The sequence below is a fragment of the Natrix helvetica genome (genome assembly GCF_964273705.1).
Source record: "Natrix helvetica genome assembly, chromosome: 4".
Taxonomy (NCBI): Eukaryota; Metazoa; Chordata; class Lepidosauria; order Squamata; family Natricidae; genus Natrix; species Natrix helvetica.
Genome location: NC_138550.1, coordinates 105,362,792 through 105,383,005, shown reverse-complemented (window position 1 = coordinate 105,383,005; position 20,214 = coordinate 105,362,792). Strand labels below are relative to the sequence as shown.

Genomic DNA, 20,214 nt, shown 5'->3' with positions numbered 1-20,214 from the left:
TAAACATCTGCAAGAAAATCCAAACTCAAACAGCACTAAGAACTCCACATATAGCACCAAGTTCATGCTGAAGCATAATATTTTGAATGCTGACCTGTGTGAAAAAATTGTCCTTGATAGATTTAGGATGGCAAGATGCTGAAGGCAGCCATGAAGAAGTGCTCCAAACAACTAAATCGGAAAGGAATAAAATAGTAAGTATGTACATCAAACAATTTGGAATATAAAAGTGGGGATTAGCTATAATAAATTAGTAAATGTTACCATGTCTAATGCACACTCTGTATTTGATAAATCCAGATGAATTATGGCATTTGGCTGAGCCAAAAAATTACACAGGGACTAGATGTGTGAAAGAGAAAGAAATAAGTTTAGCTTTCTTATTACTGAACTTCTGTCTTAACTCCATGAACTCAAAATAGTAGATAAATAACTTATTTTTTTTAGCATTAAGACATTACAAAATGGCTTACTTTGGAAGATCAATAACCTTCATGTTAAATAATCCACCCTCTTTATTTTCAGCTAACAATGATTTTTGAATTTTTGATTTTAAAATTTTATGTAGTATATTAAAATATTAGGCACCTTTCCCTTTTTTCCCTTTTCATTTTTTGCCTTATTGTTTTTAATAATGAAAGATACTGCATCATCCATCTTTCTGTCAAACAGCATAACATTCCCATATCATTTAAAGTCAAACATTTGCAAAAGCAAACAAGAGTGTCATTTATTTGCTTCTGGAACAAATATTCTTTTTCTGGCTAGCATGCACTTTATGTCCTTCACCTAAGTGAAATAGAGCACTTTATCACACTTGAAATATCCATTCTTGGTAGAAATTCTGGAAATTGTAATTTCGCCACAATTATTACAAAAATTAGATGGAAAAAGTCTTCATATATAAAAAATTAAATTAGAACACCTACTGAAACATCGTCACCTCGAAGAATATTTCCTGAGAGATCAAGGTGGGTGAGAGTGGTAGCTAACAGCTGGTTGGCACTCAGTGATTGTGAAAGGCTGTTCACCCCTGTAACAAAATGACCAAAATTGCTTCTTTGTCCAGTAATGAATTAGTGTATACACTACAAGTATAGTTTCCAAACTGTTTTTTTTTTGTTCTGCACCTCATCAAAAGAATTAAACATTTAAAACATCTACTTTTAGTAAAGCTATCCTGAGGAGGCTCCAAAATTATCTGAAATAATATAATTCCCAATCTCCCACAGAAGAAAAATAATATCATACCTTAACAGAAAAAAATTGTAGTTTGTATTTGTTTCTGCAAGCAAAGTATAGCTGTTTCACACAGGAATATTTTAACAGTGCTTTGAGAAGAAGCAATAATTTCTGTACAATCATCCCCTTTAAATCTCACATAAGTACAAATACAGGGACTCCTCAACTTACAACCACAATAGAGCCCAAAATTTCTGTTGCTAAGTGAAACATTTGTCAAGTGAGTTTTGCTCCATTTTACAACCTTGCTTGCCACAATCACTGCAGTTAATTTAGTAACATGGTTGTTAAGTGAATCGACTTCCCAATGACTTTCTCAGAAGGTCACAAAAAAGGATCATATGGTCCTGCAACCATCATAAATATGAATCAGTTGCCAAGCATCTGAATTTTGATCATATGATACAAGGATGCTGAAATGTAAGTGTGAAAAACAGTCATGTCCCTTTTCCCAGCACCGTTGTAACTTTGAACGGTTACTAAATGAATTGTTGTAAGTTGAGGACTACCTGTATTAATATCAACTGATTTTCAAAGTAAGTGTGAATCACAAATGGAGTTGGCAAGCAATGATTAAAGGACAATGTGAAGACTGTAATTATTCAGGATCAACTACAATACAATAGGAATAATGTCTAGCTACTGAATTGACCTAGTCCGTCCCATTAGGCATCCAGGCTAAAGGTTACCAAACAGATTTGATGAGTAAGAAAAATCAATAAGAATAAAACTGAGAAGGGTATTTAGCAGAGAGAGCTAATCATACCGTTCATTAACTTTTTTTTACATGTCACATTAAGGTGTGTCTATTTAACAATGGTTTATTGAATAGATTGGTTCATATGAAAGAAATCAATATACGGCTTGTTATTATATGACAAATCATTAAATATTTCACAGAAGAGGCCTGTCTGGATAATTTGATATAGATATAAAGATATTGCAAATTAGAAAAAAAACAGGTGAAAAAAGAAGATAAGCAAGATTTGATGGTAATTTGAATTTGTAATAATGGTAGCTAACTTGTAACTGTGAGTCTCTGAAAAGTCTTCAATGAATTTATAGACATGAATCCTCTTGCACCCATGTCCATTAAACTACTGGGCATGATCAGAGTAATGGTTTTAGAGGAAGCACAAATAATGTAGGGTGGATGAGTAAATACTGTGAATCTACAAATACCAATTCAAAGAACCAGAATTATAGGCAAAAGGTCTGTGTGATTCATACACATAACTCATAACTCATTTTTCAGTTACCAGGCTAGAAGTAGAGAGATAGGACTACAGCAAAGATAATTCTGCTACCCTGAAATTAATCAAAGACAAACAGTTGTGACAATGGTGTAGTTACTCTTCTCAAGAATGTTGCTAAGATCATACAGCCTTCAGGTGGAGGGAATTAAAAATTTAAAAAGTATTCCTCCTGTCTGGGGAATTCTGAATAGAGCAATAGATGGACCCATTTGTGAGCTAAGTCACCTGCATGTAAATTAACAGTGCTTATTTACTTCTTGGCTACCCCTGTGGCTTAAAAGATCTTAACAAATGTGTCCTCTTATTATTTATTTATTTATTTCTTAGCGCTTATAGACCGCCCCCTCTCCCGAAAGGGACTCGGGGTGGTGTACAGTCCATATCAGAAAGACAATTAAAATTATTAAATAGATAGATACATAAATAAATAAGAGGAGGATAAAAAGATATACAGAACTGCACTGCTAAGTAAATAATTTAAAATGTACAAAATTTAAAACCCCAACCTCTTATTCTCAAGTGCTTGAAAAAATAAATTAGCTGATTTTTCACATAGAAAATACATAGTGAGATAATGTTAGTTAGCACAACTGAAATCCAGGCCACAGCTTAATAACAATGGCCTGCCAGAGATTGGAGGATCTGGTGGTGTTACTATGATGAGAAATTTAGTGGGCACTGTCCTGATGTATGTAGTGAGTTCAGGTGTTGGAAATGACAAGGGATGAGCAATGTGCTGGAGTCACCATGAATCCAGTCAAGTTATTACTGCTACGGAAGAAGCAAATTGTGACATTGATATCAAGATTATACAACACGGCCAGCAGTCAAGCATATCAAGTACAAGGAATCCAATGGTGAAAATGTGTTGCAGCTAATTCAGTTCAAGCTTATTATTTATCTTACCGGTGGAAAACTATGAAACGAATAAATATTCAGATAATAGAGCTTAAAAAGAAATATATTTCATTATAATTAAGACAATTGTTATATACCTTTAGGTGACAATGAGGTTTTAGATAAATTTAAATGCATCAGCCCCTTTGGTAGTTTGGCAAACTGAATACTTAATGAAGATACTCCTGTAAAAGAATAAAAATGAGGCCCATGTCAATAGTGAAAATGTATTTGCAGTGTAAATTACTTTTTACTTTATTTAGTTTTGTTTTAATTATCAAGTTTAGAAACTCCTCATCGCTCTCATAGTGGGATTCTGGGTGGTGTACAAGTAAAATATAAAAATATAAAAACTGTATATAAAACTATTGTGTAAGGATTGGAGACTGTATCACAACATACATTTTGTGTATATTGTGAAACAGTCCCTCTATTCCCATGGATATTCATGTCCCATCTAGTTATCAAGCATCATGTGTCAACAACTAATATAAGCAATTATAAATATATGAAAGAGGAAAAGTTCTTCACTGGTTTTGATACCATCGACCATGGTATCCTGTTGCACCGACTGGAGGGGTTGGGGGTTCGGGGCACCGTTTTGCGGTGGTTCGGCTCCTACCTTTCCGGCCGGACGCAACGTGTGTTGGCAGGGGAGCAGAGGTCGACCCTAAGCCCCCTCATCTGTGGGGTGCCACAGGGGTCGGTCCTCTCGCCGCTCCTGTTCAACACATATATGAAGCTGTTGGGTGAGATCATTCGTGGTTTTGGGGTGGGATATCATCTGTACGCTGATGATACTCAGCTGTACATTTCCACCCCGAACCACCCCAACGAGGCCGTCGAAGTGATGTCCCGGTGCTTGGAAGCCGTACGGGTCTGGATGGATGACAACGGACTCAAGCTCAACCCCTCCAAGATGGAGTGGCTGTGGGTTCCGGCCCCCCGGTTCAACCAGTTACTTCCATCTCTGGCCATTGGGGGCATACAACTAGCCCCCGTGGAGCGGGCGCACAATTTGGGCGTCCTCCTGGATACCCGACTGTCCATGGATGACCATGTGACAGCCGTGGCAAGGGGGGCGTTCCACCAGGTTCGCCTGGTGCGCCAATTGCGCCCCCTATTGGACCGGGATGCCTTACGCACAGTCACTCATGCGCTGGTGACGTCTCGCCTCGACTACTGCAATGCTCTCTACATGGGGCTTCCCTTGAGATGCACTCGGAGACTTCAGTTGGTCCAGAATGCGGCCGCACGGGTGATTATGGGGAGTACAAGGTACTCCCATGTGACACCTCTCCTGCGCGAGCTGCACTGGCTTCCTGTGGTCTATCGGGTGCGTTTCAAGGTTTTGATAACGATCTTCAAAGCGCTCCATGGCTCAGGACCTAGTTACTTGAGGGATCGTATCTTGCCCCATACATCCCTGCGACCAATTCGCTCACACAGAGAGGGACTTCTCCAGGTGCCGTCCACCAGACAGTGTCGGGGGGCGAGGCCTAGGAGCAGAGCCTTCTCTGTGATGGGCCCAGCCCTGTGGAATGACCTCCCCCCTGATATCAGGACCACCTCTGACCTCCGCTCCTTCCGCGTAAAGCTCAAGACCCACCTCTTCCAAGTAGCTGGCCTGGCTCAACCATAGTTTTATCATATCGCTCCTGACGGGTTTTTTAATTGTGTATTTTGTATTGTAATTGAGGGATTTTAAATTGAAATTTTAATGCTATTTTATTCATTTGTTTACCTCCTCCATGCACATGCATATGTATATGTTTATGTATTGTTTATATTTGTATATTTTTATGTGTTTTAATTGTACGCCGCCCCGAGTCCTTCTGGAGAGGGTGCGGCTAATCAAATAAAATTTGAATTTGAATTTGAATTTGACTAACAATTGTAGGTGTTTACAATGCAATAATAGAATCCATAATATTGTTTGATTTCAAGAAAAACTGAAAGAAATATACCAATCCTCTTATTGGGCTCGTATTATGAGCAGGAAAGTGCTACAGTACCTCTGTCCTCTAGAGGGTTGTTAGCGAGATTAATTGTATGAAGTCCTGAGGCGGGATTGTGGGATAGAGCATTGGCCAGCTTCTGTGCAAAATCTCTAAGACACAAAGAAAACCATAAAAAAATTGTACTTTATTTTGCATTGCATCGTTCTACCATTTTCATAAATTTAATATGAACTGATTATAGGTTACATTGAATTAAGGAGCCTATTTAGAATATTACACTCAAGTACATGGGTTGTCACATATATTGTGTTAGTTGCAACAATAGATTTATATGTGGCATGCTACACTAGGTATGGAGAGAAACAAGTGTATGTTGGGCAGGAAAGATGCCATGTTTTAATATACTGTTTTCTACCATTTTTGATGAAGTAATAAACATTAGAATTATACTGCAGTTTGGAAATAATTCACACCCAGTATTTCATGTGATTCCAGAACAAGATGCAGCTGCTTTGAAGACTTGCAGCCAGATGCAGGCATGATGTTATTTTCTCTATGTTGCCTGATGGCAAATAAAAATATATCCATACATATCAGCAAAGTTGCTCAACATCAGATGGATTCTCCAAAGGAATAGCTCACTTGTCTTAGATTGCATTTGTCCATTAATTTTTATTAAGATTGCTAAACTCATATATAGACATATGCACTTATATGAATGTTGTTTGTTTTTAAGCTATGTTGCAAAGACATATAATAATTATGATATAATCTTGATTTCATATATTTTATACGACTACTTAGAAATAGGCCTTCCTCAATATAATCATACAGTCAAGCCGCTATCAAATAATTGCTTTAAGTTAAAACTATATGGGGGAGGGGTCCAGTGGTGGGTTGCAGGCGGTATGCCCCGATACGGGTGTACCAGAGCCTGCCATTCCGTTCCGGTGCTCCGGAGGGCCCACCCGCCCTCCCTCGCTCCTTACCTGTGTTTTGAGCATTTGGTGCTTCCGTTCATGTGCATGGAGCGTACGGCGCCTGCATGACGCTCCGCCGAGCAACTGGAGCGTCGCGGAGGCTTGAAGAAGTGTCGCAGGTAAGTACGATGCATGTGCGTGCCGTGCACGTGTGTGCGCGTGCGGGCATGTGGGTGACGCCGGGGCCATTCCAACCGTACTGGTTGGAACGGAATCCGGAACCCACCACTGGAGGGGTCCCTTGGTGCTCTGTAAGCTTTGTTGTTTTCTTGCAGATTTCATTACCCAAACTAAGCACCAAGGACCCCTCATTTCAATTCTGAGCTACAAACATTCTTCTTTATGAATTTACATAATGACTCCTCCCTACCAACCCCATAAGGGTGAGCCATTCCATTAGAGATTTATTTTTTAAAAAGCAAATCCTATATACATTTCTAGTATGAATAAACCAAAAGGATAACCCACAAAACTGTAACAAGTAGTAATGCTAATGTTACATTTGCATACAGGACTTGTGAAAAATAAACTTCAGATAATTTGCAATTATAACAAAGCTCTCCACAGTACAAATATGCAATAAGTAAATATGCCAAGTCAGTTTAATGTTGTTAACCTCCAATAAATATAATACAACACTGCAGCTTTAGACCTGCAGCTTCCTCTGATGTTATTGGGCTTTATTAAAAATGTTAGTGTTGGTTAATTAAAAATAATGACTTACGTCCTAAGACCAGCATTCTCTAGTACTAGCTCTTCCAATCTATTGGATCTGCTCACAACTCTTAGGATCTGCTCACAAACATCAGCGGACTGGCATAAGAACAATGATGCAATATTAAGAATCAAAGGAAACAAGAAGTTGAGAGACTGATGAGGTGATACCTCTTTTTGTACCACTCTGAATAATATAAAAAGTTTCAATAGTGGTGCAAGAAATCCGTAGCATGAATTACAGATAATTACAGACAATGAATTCATTTATGTTAATGCATTGATCTAGTTACAAAACTCTACAAATTCCGTTTGGTGCCACAAAGAACCAAGTTTTGTCAGCAATGATGTAGGCCATATGAGGTAAAAATATCACACATATTTTTTCTACAACAGCTTAATAACAAGAAATGTTGGCAAGTTCATGAAGAGTTTAGTAAACTTACTGATATACTGTTTCTTCTGCCTTATTCATATTAGAACAATGATCCTAACCAGTCGTAAGGAAAGTTCTTATGTCCATTAGAAAACAAATATAAGCCCAGATGTATTTTAATGTATTTAGACTTCTAGTCCTTTAGTTTGATTTTGGACTATGTAGTCCATAATGCATCTAAAGTTTAGTAAAACTTAATCTTCTGCAAATATTTTCCAACTTTACGATACTATCTTTATAAAACTGCTCTATTCAAAATTAAAAATGAACAAATGCAGGCAGAAACATGCACAAAATGTTTTCTGAACTACTCCTATAGCTTCTAAGAATGCTAAATAATTAAGATAATGCAGAAACTGGAACACTTTTTCCCCAGTGTTACAAAGTTATGTATGTGAGTAGTGGCTTGAAGAAGCTTACTTAAGAGTCCAAATAAAAATACAAATTATTCTGCTGATTCTGTTCATTCCATTTTAAATATGCACACATACTTGTAAAATGTAACTGTTAGGTCCATCTAAACAAAATAAGTTCACTATAAACATTTCAGTGACACCTTAAACAACCGTATACTTTGCTATAACTTGCTTTTTTGAACATATGCATTTTTTGAATTTTCCTAGACTAGAAGGCCAATTTCCTTCTAAAAGGCTGTGTGATTTCCAGACTGTTTAAGCAAGGAATATTCCACTTCATCTTCTGAAATATTTGATAAGATTAAATCCTTTCCAGTAAGGTTTGCACAACTTAGTTAATTTAATTGCAGCAGAATTATTTCTCAAACAGATCTGCTTACATTTTGTTCTTTTTATTAGGACTATCGTGTTTTAAGAACTCTGGATTGATTTTTTTGGTATCTTTAAAAATGTCTCAAAATACAAATAAGCAAACAAAAATGATATTTCTCACTCTCAGCTCTCTCCCCTCCTATTCAATGTCTACATGAAATCACTGAGTAGAGTCATTTGCCAGTTTGTGTGTAACATCAGTATATTAATAATAATGGATAAAGTAAAGCCAAACTGCTCGCTAGAAGTATTAATAACAAATCTTAAACTAAAATACTCAACACAAGTAATGATAAGCAACTGCCATTGATTGTGATCTTTGGGAAAAAAAGGGCCAATAAAAGACACAGTGGCTAGATATCATGATGATACAAGAATAGGTTTAGAAGAGAAGAAGAAGAAAAGAAGCAGTTTTCTGACAGATAATCCTGGTGCAATTGCATTTATCCAGGGGTGGGTTCCGGCATGCACTACTGCCGGTTCGCTTGTGTGCATGCTGTGCATGCGCGCTTGATGCACAGTGCAATTAAAATTGTTCTGTGCATGTGCAGAACTGAAATATAAGATGGCGCCGCCTGGGTAACTTGTTCGGGGGGGGGGGGGTAGGCTGGGTCGCTGCTGGTTCCAGTGGCCAAGGTTGCCAAACCACTACCGGTTCAGCCAAACCAGTCCGAACTGGTAGGAACCCACCACTGCGTCTATCATAGACCTGGGCATTTTATTGCCTGCAGGCCATATTCAGCCTTTGGCTGTTTCTGTCAAGCCTGCATGAAGTTAATTGGAAATTAGAAATCAAATGTAACTAAATGAGTTGCAGGGAACAGAAGAAGAAGCCGAGTTGGGTCCAGCTCATGTGCTCTTTCATGGTTGTGGACGAGTGAGGAGAGAAAGCGCTCACCTCTTGCATGAAGCTACCTGAGAAGTTGAGGTAACGGAGTTTGAGAACATCAAATCAGGTTACACTGGTTCAGCCCTCCACAACAATCCCAGTTTCTCAGGTGACCACTTGGGGTACTTAATTGTCCACCCCCAATCTATCAGGTCATGAAATGTCAGAAGACTTGAACAACTACTCTTCTAAAATAATTATATATTCTACACAACTTGTTTCCATCAAACAATCAAGTTACAGTCATTCTGCATCCTAATACTTACTAACTTTAGATCCTTAGAGGAAAGCTTTGTAAACCACTGATTGTATTCCAGGGCAGCAACTATTGGTATTAAATCTCTAAGGAAAGAAAAAAAAATCATATATTGAACAAAAATTTCTAGAAGTGATTTAGGAGGTTGTAGGAACTTTTTTATTATCACTTTTCTCTCGCATTAACTCTTGAGTTTCAACTTTTCATTCTTCGCCAAAATAAATGCCTGATTAAGATTTCAGCAACCAAATTACAATTTTTAAATTTTTATTTTTTATTTTTAAATTACATTTAATCTCATATATAGAGTTTTAAAATCTAATAAACTGTTCCTTTTATAAATTCTTCATTCAATTAGAATGAACATTTAACATATGTTAAATGTTTCTGTGCTGACCACAATAAAGCAAGGATTGGTTTCAAAGTTACTTTTTCATCTCCATCATTAACTGCAAATGGTCACTAAACAAGGCAGTCACTAATTGACTATCTGTAATGTGTTTTAAAATTTCACTAGCTCCTTTGAACAAGAAGCTATTTTTCTGACTATGTGAAAATCTCAGGGAGTTCCAATTCATTTCCAACATAATTTTAAGTATTTAATTTCAATGAGCCCTATTCTAAGGTAAAGGTAAAGTTTCCCCTCACACATATGTGCTAGCCGTTCCCAACTCTAGGGGGTGGTGCCCATCTCCATTTCAAAGCCGAAGAGCCAGCGCTGTCCAAAGTCATCTCCGTGGTCATGTGGCCGGCATGACTAAACGCCAAAGGCGCATGGAACGCTGTTACCTTCCCACCAAATGTGGTTCCTATTTTTCTACTTGCATTTTTACATGCTTTCGAACTGCTAAGTTGGCAGAAGCTGGGACAAGTAACGGGAGCTCTGTTACATGGTGCTAATCATTTGAACTGCTGAACTGCTGACCTTCTGAACAAGCTGTGTCTTAGCCACTGAGCCCCTTTCTAGTAAAATATTATTTCTGACTGATAAAATACTATGTATTTTACATATGAACCAATAGTTCACAATTAGTAAAGATAGTCAGGATCCACACTGGAGGCTTTTAAGCTCTTCTTTAAGTCAGCTGTTTGAATCAAGGAGCAACTCCACTCCCTCCTTATAAAACTGCATTCCATAGTGTATGATGGGCTGCAATTAATAATAATAATAATAATATATTTATTTATTTATTTATTTAATTAGAAGGAACACTGCTCATCCAATGTATGAATGAAAGTATTTTCTACTCATGTATGTCTCATCTCGTAATTGCAAAGTAATGAAAACCTGGAGAAAGATGAGCCCTTCGCAGCTGTTATAATCCTGCTGAACAAAAGGTTCTTCTGTAAGTATTCAATGTGATCAAAAGATTATTACTGGGCAGATAATCTTCACATTAGATGACTAGCATACACTTTCATTTATTCAGGATCTTCGTATTTACCTGTGGTCAAGATGGCTAAAGTCTTGCAAATTTAATTCCCTGGTATCTTGAGTCAGATAAATGGTATCAACATCCTAGATAGATAAAAAAGATAGATAAAAATACATTTGAGAGAAAAACTATTTAATTTCTTAGCACAAAGTTGCTTATATAATTGATAGGCTCTAGTTAAGGACTTTTTAAAATTTCTTTTTGCCTCAGTAGCTGGTAGTAAGTTTCCCCAATCTTATTTCTATACTTACCCATTGCACTTCTTCCCTATATGGAGAGCCCAGCCAGTCACAAACGCATGCATACATTTGAGAAAAACCACCTAAAAAGAAACAAAAAAAGAACACTAACCATTTATCACCGTGGGGAATAATTCTTAAACGCTGATACATATATCCTGATGGTAAGCTGATTTTATCTCTCTCTTTGGCACGTACACTACCCTCAAGCACAATGTGCAACTAACTGAACCTACAGCACATTCCTCTATAATATACAGCAAGGCAGGATACGGCATAAAAATAGCATCTTCCCACATTGCTTAAAATGGCTCTTCATTCTAACTACACCTTAGGACTATTTATATTTTTCCCCAAAAGCAAACTCTACATCAGAAATAGAACTAAGCTTCCGTGTACTGGTGATGTCAGAAACTCTGTATTTCATCTGAAAAAGCACACACACTCACCACATGGGCCTAATTCTCCTACAGTTTGACTGTCCCATAGAGTCTGCAGATTAGCCAGCCTTTCTGGGGGCTCCATAATTACTTTCTTCATTATTCTCCTAGAAGCCAGAAGTAAATGCACACATGAATTAGAACTCATCAAAATGTAGTTTGCTATTTCATACTTATGTACCAAGTTTCCATTGGGATTTTGTCCCACATTCAAATTTGAAGGAATTATCCCTTAGCTAACATAAATGTTGAAATTCTGTTAGATTTAACTCAACCCTGTATATTTTATCCTTTTAAATCTCACAGCACTCTGCAAAGCTACTTTGCAATCTCTGTGATCTCATCTCTATAACATTTGCAATTATCATACTGAGCAATTACATCTGATTCTTTAAAAAAGCTATTTGACATTTTTTTTATTTTCTGGCTATGATAAAATGAAACATATAGTAATTAAGATTACACATAACGAACTCTTAAAATCTTCACTGAAATGGCATTGATATTTTTGAAAACTCAAAGTATCTAAACTCTTAAGATCACCACCAGAAGCTGCCAAAGAAGGTATTGTACTGATATCCTACAAAATAGCAGCAACTATAATAGTTGGATAACTGGAGAATGCCAGTTGTTCCCTGGATAGATATTATCTCCCACTCCCAATATTAAGTCTATTAGGTTTTCATAAGGATTGTGCAGTGCTTTGGATATGAAAGGGAAAAAATGCTTTGAATTGTACATAGTACTTGCCACTACTTGTTTAAAGCAAACACCTTTTTTCTGAAAAAAAATGCTGCACTTATGGAGGAGAATGACCATTGGCTTACCTGAAGGATCGTTTTCAGTACGCTGTGAGGAGAGTCTAAGCATGGGCTAAACTCAGCCAATCTGCCCAGGACCGAACTGAAACTTTAGCCACGCCTCTGGTGTTGCCTTGACAAGAAGTCCAAAATGGTCCATAAATAACAGATCCAAATAATCTTTGAAAGTAGAGAAAGACTCCAGGGTGGGGTTGGACTCTCCTCGCAGTGTACTGAAAACGACCCTTCAGGTAAGCCAATGGTCATTTTCCAGTACGCTGTTTGGAGAGTCCAAGCATGGGACATACCGAAGCTAAATGTCACTAGGGCGGGAAGCTGCAGAGTCCAGGGTCTCTCCACTGGTATGGATCCCCTGTAAGACTTGCCTCCCAAACGCCCCCTTAGCAGAAGCAAATTTGTCCAATTTATAGTTCCGAACAAATGGAGATAAGGAAGTCTAAGTAGCTGCCCTGCAAATCTCTTCTATTGGCGTCTGGGTCGTCCAGGCCACTGTGGTGGCTGCACTCCACGTGGAATGTGCGGTGATATGATGAGGCACTGGTCTGGATTGCAAGATGTAAGCGAGGGAGATGCAAGCCTGCAGCCAACGACCGATGGTGGACGAAGAGACTTTGCGACCTTGGGATGCAGGTTGAAACGAGATGAAAAGCAACTCAGAGCATCTGAAAGTTGTTGTATACTTGATGTACTTGTGAAGAGTGCGGCGGATGTCAAGCATGTGCCATCTCTTTTCCTTCGGATGTCTGGGGTGAGGACAAAAATCCGGGAGAATGACCTCCTGGGCACAGTGAAACCAAGAGTTGACCTTGGGGATAAATGTGGGGTCCATGCGGAGGACCACTCTATCAGGGTGAATCTGACCCAAGTCATTTCTAACCGACAGAGCTGCTAACTCTGAGATCCATCGAGCAGACGTCATGGCAATTAAGAAAACTATCTTAAAGGTGAGATGTTTCAGGCTGGCAGAACGCAGAGGCTCAAAGGGCGCAGATATAAGGGCCCCTAACACCACCTCGAGTTCCCATGACGGTCTCTGATTGGTGGCACCCCGCAGGAAGCTACGGATGACAGGGTGTCGTCCAAGTGATGAGTGGCTGTCGGATGCAAGGATCGTGGATAAAGCAGCTACCTGGCGCCTGAGAATGTTAGGAGCCAGGCCCTGGTCAAGTCCATCCTGCAAATAGTCCAGAATCTGGGGGACAGAAGCCGTGGTCGGTGTTATGTTGAATGTGGCACACCATCTCTCAAAGGATCTCCAGGTGGAGTCGTAAATTCTGGTCGTAGCAGGTCTCCTGGATGCCTGAATGGTGTGTATGACTTTGACAGAGAGACTGCCCCTGCTCAGGATGTCCCTCTCAAGTGCCATATGGCTAGTTGTAGCCACTGGGGGCTCTGGATGTTGTAGAGCCCCCTGGCTGAGAGAGATCTCCTGTGGGGGAATTCGCCAAGGTGGATTGACGGACATACTCACCAGATCGGCGAACCAGGTCCTCCTGGACCAGAAGGGAGCCACGAGTAGAACTTCTGCTCTCTCCTCCAGGATCTTCAGGATCACTCTGGGCAGGAGGGGCAGTGGAGGGAAGAGATATAGGAGTCCCGGCGGCCAGGGCCAATGGAAGGCATTGACACCCTCCGCCTGAGGGTTATAAAACCTTGTGAAGAACCCGGGTAGGTGAGAGTTCTCCGGGGAAGCGAACAGATCGACTACCGGTTGGCTGAACTTCTGCGACAGCTGATGGAACAGGTCCGGGTGCAGGCGCCACTCTGAATGGTCGACTGTGGTCCTGCTTAGCCAATCCGCCTGGATATTGTTCACTCCAGAGATGTGCTCCACCTGAAGTGAGCACAGGTGTTTTTCTGCCCACCTTCCCAGGGATTCGGCTTCCGCATCAAAGACCTGGATTGGGTGCCCCCCTGGCGATTTATCTGTGCTTTGGTTGTCACATTGTCTGTGAGGATCATCACGTGACATCCCTGGATGCTGCTCTGAAAGTGGTGCAGAGCCAACCTCGCCGTCCTTAGCTCCAGCCAGTTGATGCTGTGTGTCCGCTCAGTGGCGGACCACCTGCCTTGAGCTATTTGGTTGTGGAAGTGAGCCCCCCAGCCAAACAGGCTGGTGTCCGTCGTGATAGTGAGGCGGTCTGGCTCCCTGAAGAAGGAGCCCTTCGCTAGGGCAGAAATCATCCACCAACCGAAGGATCGACGTACCTGAGGGGGACCGGAATCGGTGCTGGTGAGTTGCTCCGTTTGGCGCTCTAGTGCGGCAGGAGATGCCACTGCAGGTGACGAGAATGAAGCCTGGCCCAAGGTACGATTGATAGACAGTAGATCATTTTACCTAACAGTTGGGACAGCTATACAATCGGGACGTGGTGCGACTGATGAACTTCTTGTACGAGAGATCTGAGGCTCGTCATTTGGTCAGGAGACAGGGAGACCTGACACGCAACTGTGTCTATGATGGCGCCAAGGTGCTGTAACCTGGTGGTTGGTACCAGATGACTCTTTTCTAGGTTGACAAAGAACCTGTGGTCTCGAAGGACTGCCATCGTGTATTGCAGGTCTAGTGCCGCTTGCTGGCGGGATGAAAGCCCTCCTTTGACTGGATGAGAATGTCGTCCAGGTAGCATTGGAGCTGCACTGGACGCGATCTGAGGAAGGCCGCTACCGCTGCAAGGATCTTTGTGAATGTTCTTGGGGCCGACGACAGGCCGAATGGCAGGGCTCTGTAGTGGAAGTGTTGGCCTGCGTAAAAGAACCTTAGAAACCTGTGGTGTGCCTTGAGGATGGGAACGTGTAGGTAGGCCTCCTTCAGGTTAATTGATATTAACAGGTCCCCTGGTCTGATGCAGCCCAGGATAGATTGGAGGGACTGTATTTTGATTTTTTTCTGCGCTATGTGGTGGTTCAGCTTTTTAGATCTAATATGCCCTTCCACCCCCCCCACCTCCCAAATTCTTTGGGACAAGGAATAGAATGGAATAAAACTTCGTCCCCTCGTGACCGGGTGGAACCGGTTCTATGGCCCTGATCTCCCTAAGATGGAGGATCTCCTATTCCATGAGAGCCTATTTTACAGGGCAGGAGGGAGTTGGGCACCGGATGAAGTGGTGGGGCGGGGGCGAGATGAATTCTAGCGTCAGGCTATGCAGATGGTCTGGAGGACCCACTGGTCTGACGTAATGTGCTCCCATTGGGTGTGGAGCAGCTGAAGACACCCGCCAATGGAAGCCCTCCTTTGGTGGTCACTTATACCGATGGAAGGGTCTGGAGCCAGATCCTCCGTGGAAGGGCCTCTTGGAGAAATTCTGTTGGCGGCCTCTGTCACGAAAGGACTGACGGTCTTGAGACCTGTCAGCATTCTGGGAGTACGGCTTCTGATAAGTACTAGATGTGGAGGGCTGGTCTGAAGCCCGAAAGGCTTTATGCTTCCTATAAAAGTTAGATCTCTTACGCTCAGATTTTTTGGTGACTGAAGGCATAACCTTCTTTTTGTCCTTATTCTCTATAAGGACTGGATCTAATGCCTCCCCAAAAAGCTTACCTCCTTTGAAAGGGGCGGAAGCGAGCTTCCCCTTGGATCGCATGTCAACATTCCAATGTCTAAGCCATAAGAGGCGACGGGTGGTAACGTTGGAAGCAGGGGCCCTAGAAGCAAACTTTGCGGCATTCAATGTGGCATCCACTATGTATGCAGTGGCCACAATGATTTTGTTAACATCCTACCTGAGTCGGCTATCTCTGGCTGGAAGTCTAGTGAGTAACTGTCTTAACCAAAGGAGAGAGGCTCTGGAGAGGAAAGAGGCAGAGGAGGACGTTTTAATTGCCCAATCGGCCACCTGATAAGCCTTATGGCAGGCCTTCTCTGCTCTCTTGTCCTCTGCCTTGAGTCCCTCCAGGAGATCGGGAGGAAGCACCGAGAAAGAGGTGAGCGCAGCCATTGGCTCATCCACGGGGGGCAGCTTCAGTAGATCCTCTAGACTAGCATCTATTGTATATAGTTTCTTGTCGCTGTCACTAGGGGTGGCAAGGGTAGCCGTGTGTGCCCATTGTTTCTGCACTACGTTGAGGAATAATTTGGGTATAGGCACAATTTTCTGAGCCTGAATAGGTTCCTCGATTGAGGTCTGAGGGATCAGGGACTGCCTGGCCTGGGGTGGTAAAACCCAAATGGGTAGAGGTCTTCACCTTATTCAAGATAGTCTTGAAATTGACCATTGGCTTACCTGAAGGGTCCTTTTCTGTACACCGCGGGAGAGTCCAAGCAATGGGTTAATTCAGTCTGCTTGCCCTTAGGACTGAGGAACTATTTTTCCTTAAGCCACACCTCCTCCTGGTGTGCTCAATCCCCCAGAATTCTTTGAAGGAGTCAGTTCGTGCGGACGGAGCGAAGCGTCCAAGATGATGTACTGTTGACACGAGGAACCCGAATCCCGGCCTTGAGAGCCAGGGTGGGTTGGACTCTCCCGCGGTGTACAGAAAAGGACCCTTCAGGTAAGCCAATGGTCATTTTCCTGTACACCGCTTGGAGAGTCCAAGCAATGGGACATACCAAAGTTATTGTCCATCTGGGTGGGCAGAAGAAGGCTCCCGGGATTCGGTCTCTGACACAACCGCCTGGAGCACACGCCTGCCGAAAGACGCCTCAGCCGAGGCGAAAATGTCCAGTTTATAGTGTCGCACAAATGGAGAAGGAGAGGACCACGTAGCGGCCCTGCAGATGTCCAGGATCGAGGCCTGGGTGGCCCAGGCCGCTGAAGTAGCAGCACTTCGTGTGGAGTGTGCAGTGATGCCGCGCGGAACGGCCTTGGATTGACTTTCATAGGCAGTCGCAATGCAAGCGCGAAGCCACCTGCCAATTGTGGAGGAAGTGACCTTCTTCCCTAGGGAACCGGGCTGGAAGGAGAGGAAAAGAGCCTCTGATTTCCTGAATTCCGCAGTACGAGCGATGTAGACCTTCAGGGCCCTCCTGACATCAAGATTGTGCCAGGATCGCTCTCTGGGATGCGACGGATGAGGACAAAAATTTGGCAACACAATGTCTTGCGCTCTATGGAACCATGAGTTTACTTTGGGGGTAAAGGTCGGGTCCAGCCTCAAAATGACCCTGTCAGGGTGGATGACGCACAGATCCTGGCGAACAGAGAGAGCCGCCAGCTCCGAAATCCGGCGAGCTGACGTGATGGCAATCAAGAAGGCCGTCTTCAGCGTCAGGAATCGAAGAGAAGTAGTGCGTAAAGGCTCGAATGGAGGGCCAGAGAGGGCCCGCAGGACCACGGACAGCTGCCAAGTAGGATAGCGATGAACGGTGGGAGGGCGAAGGTTAGAAGCGCCCTTGAGGAAAAGACGCACCTTCGGGATTTTGCTGAGAGGCAAAAGGTGGTCGCCCGACCAGACAGTAGACAAAGCCGCCACTTGGCGTCGAAGGGTGTTCGGGGCCAGGCCCTTGTTGAGTCCCGCTTGAAGGAAGTCAAGCACTCTGGGAACAGGCGCGGTCGTCGGCTCGATGAGCAGCTCCTCACACCACTTGGCGAAGGCGGCCCAGGACGCATCATAAATCCTAGTGGTTGAAGGGCGTCTAGCCGCCTGAATGGTGTTCACTACCTCCTCCGACAGGCCTTGGTCTTTTAGTTGGTCCCCCTCAAGTGCCAGACGGCCAACTGGAGCCACTGGGGCTCTGGGTGAATCACGGCCCCCTGGCTGAGGGAGATCTGGTCCGGAGGAATGCGCCACGGAGGAGACACCGACAGGTGGACAAGGTCGGCAAACCACGACCTGCGGGGCCAATGCGGGGCCACGAGAAGGACCTCTGCTCCCTCTGCGATGACTTTGGAGATGAATTGAGGAAGGAGAGGCAGGGGAGGGAAGGCATACAGTAACTCGCGGGGCCACTTGCAACGCAGTGCGTCTGTCCCCTCCGCCCCCGGGGTGAAGAACCGGGAGTAGAAGCGGTCGAGCTGCTTGTTGTCCCTTGACGCAAACAGGTCTACGGCCGGAGTCCCGAATCTGTCGGACATCTGGTGGAACAGGCGAGGGTCCAGTTTCCACTCCGCAGGATCTATGGTCGTCCTGCTCAGCCAGTCGGCCTGTGTGTTGTCCACTCCGGAGATATGGTCGGAGCGAAGGGATTCCAGATGGCGCTCCGCCCAGCGTCCCAGGGACTCCGCCTCTCTCATCAGTGCTCTGGATCTGGTGCCGCCCTGACGGTTGATGTGGGCCTTGGTGGCCACATTGTCCGTCATCAGAAGCACATGTTGACGATGGATGGGCCGGCTGAAATGTCGCAGGGCCAGGCGAGCAGCTCTCAGTTCCAGCAGGTTGATGCTGTAGCTGGATTCCACTTGGGACCACTTGCCTTGAACAACCAGGGACCCCATGTGGGCTCCCCAGCCGGAGAGGCTGGCGTCTGTGGTGATGATCAACCTCTCGGGTTCCTTGAATAGGTGGCCCTTGAGGATGGCCGGAGACACCCACCAGCGGAGAGACCTCTTCACGTCCGGGGGAACTCGAATCGGCCTGGTAGAGTTGCTCCTGGATGCCCTCTGGTGCGGCAGCAGCAGCCACTGAAGAGACCTGGAATGCAGGCGGGCCCACGGCACGATGGAAATGCAGGAGATCATTTTTCCCAGCAGCTGCGACAGAAGGACCACTGGAGCCTGCCTCAAGCTCAACACCTTGTGGGTCATGGACCTTAGACCGGTCAACCTGTCTCGGGAAAGGAAAACCCTGCACAAGTTGGTATCTATCACCGCCCCCAGGTGTACAAGTCTGTTGGTTGGAGAGAGATGGCTCTTCTCTATGTTTAGAGTGAAGCCGTGATTTCTGAGGGATCTCATAGTGGTTTGGAGATCCCGAAGGGCCTGCTGCCTGGACGACGACTGGATCAGGATGTCGTCCAGGTAGCACTGGAGCCTTATGGGCCTGCGTCTTAGCTGAGCCGCCACTACCGCCAGCACTTTGGTAAACGTCCGAGGAGCGGACGAGAGGCCGAATGGAAGAGCTTTGTACTGGAAGTGGCGACCCGCATAATAGAAGCGCAGGAACTTCCTGTGCTGAGGACGGATGGGGATGTGGAGGTATGCCTCTTTGAGATCTATAGATGTGAGAAGATCTCCCTGTCGAATCCCCGCCAGAATGGACTGCAGAGACTGCATCTTGAACCTCCGGTAGGCGATATGCCTGTTGAGGTTCTTGAGGTCCAAGATGGCTCTCCACCCCCCCGAGTTCTTTGGTACCAGGAAGAGGATGGAGTAAAACCCCTTCCCCTCTTCGCCTTGGGGAACTGGTTCCACGGCCCTGATGTCCAGGAGATGACGGACTTCCTGGTCCATACGCTGCCTCTTTTGGGGGCAGGACGGGACAGGGCACCGGATGAAGGTCCGAGGGGGAAGGGACAGGAATTCCAGGGAGAGGCCTTCCCTGACTGTCTGCAGAACCCAAGCATCCTCGGTGTTCTGGGCCCAATGGGAGGCGAACAGCTGGAGGCGACCCCCGATGGGCGCCAAGCCCTGGCAGTCACTTTGACTTACGGAACGGCCTGTTGGAGGCCCCACCGCGGTTATACTTGCGGAAGCCGAACTGCTGCCTGCCTCTGTCCCGAAAGGGCGCTCTGTCTTGGGACCTGTCGCCCTGCTGGCCGAAGGACCTATTAGAGGGAGAGAAGGAAGAGGCAGAGGTGGAAGGCTCGGAGGCACGAAAGGACTGCCTCCTAGAGTAGGGAGCGGCCTTACGTTCCTGCTTTTTATTTAGAGAAGGTAGGATCTTCCTCTTGTCCTTGGACTCAATGAGGAGAGGATCCAGGGACTCGCCAAACAATTTGGACCCCTTAAAGGGGGCGGAAGCCAGTTTCCATTTGTTTT

General features: G+C 44.1%; 1 protein-coding gene across 2 annotated transcripts in view; it reads right to left on the bottom strand.

Annotated features, from left to right (window-relative positions):
• The window catches only part of CARMIL1 (capping protein regulator and myosin 1 linker 1), a 162,444-nt gene that overhangs the window by 67,092 nt on the left and 75,138 nt on the right, over window positions 1-20,214 (bottom strand). For both annotated transcript variants that reach the window (XM_081950267.1, XM_081950268.1), the window contains exons 6-15: window positions 11,544-11,641; window positions 11,107-11,177; window positions 10,865-10,938; window positions 9,430-9,505; window positions 7,061-7,149; window positions 5,411-5,505; window positions 3,494-3,580; window positions 930-1,033; window positions 265-342; window positions 95-171 (exon numbers count right to left, since the gene is read on the bottom strand). In XM_081950267.1, coding sequence (XP_081806393.1) covers window positions 95-171; window positions 265-342; window positions 930-1,033; window positions 3,494-3,580; window positions 5,411-5,505; window positions 7,061-7,149; window positions 9,430-9,505; window positions 10,865-10,938; window positions 11,107-11,177; window positions 11,544-11,641 — 849 coding nt within the window. The remainder of the gene's footprint in view (window positions 1-94; window positions 172-264; window positions 343-929; window positions 1,034-3,493; window positions 3,581-5,410; window positions 5,506-7,060; window positions 7,150-9,429; window positions 9,506-10,864; window positions 10,939-11,106; window positions 11,178-11,543; window positions 11,642-20,214) is intronic.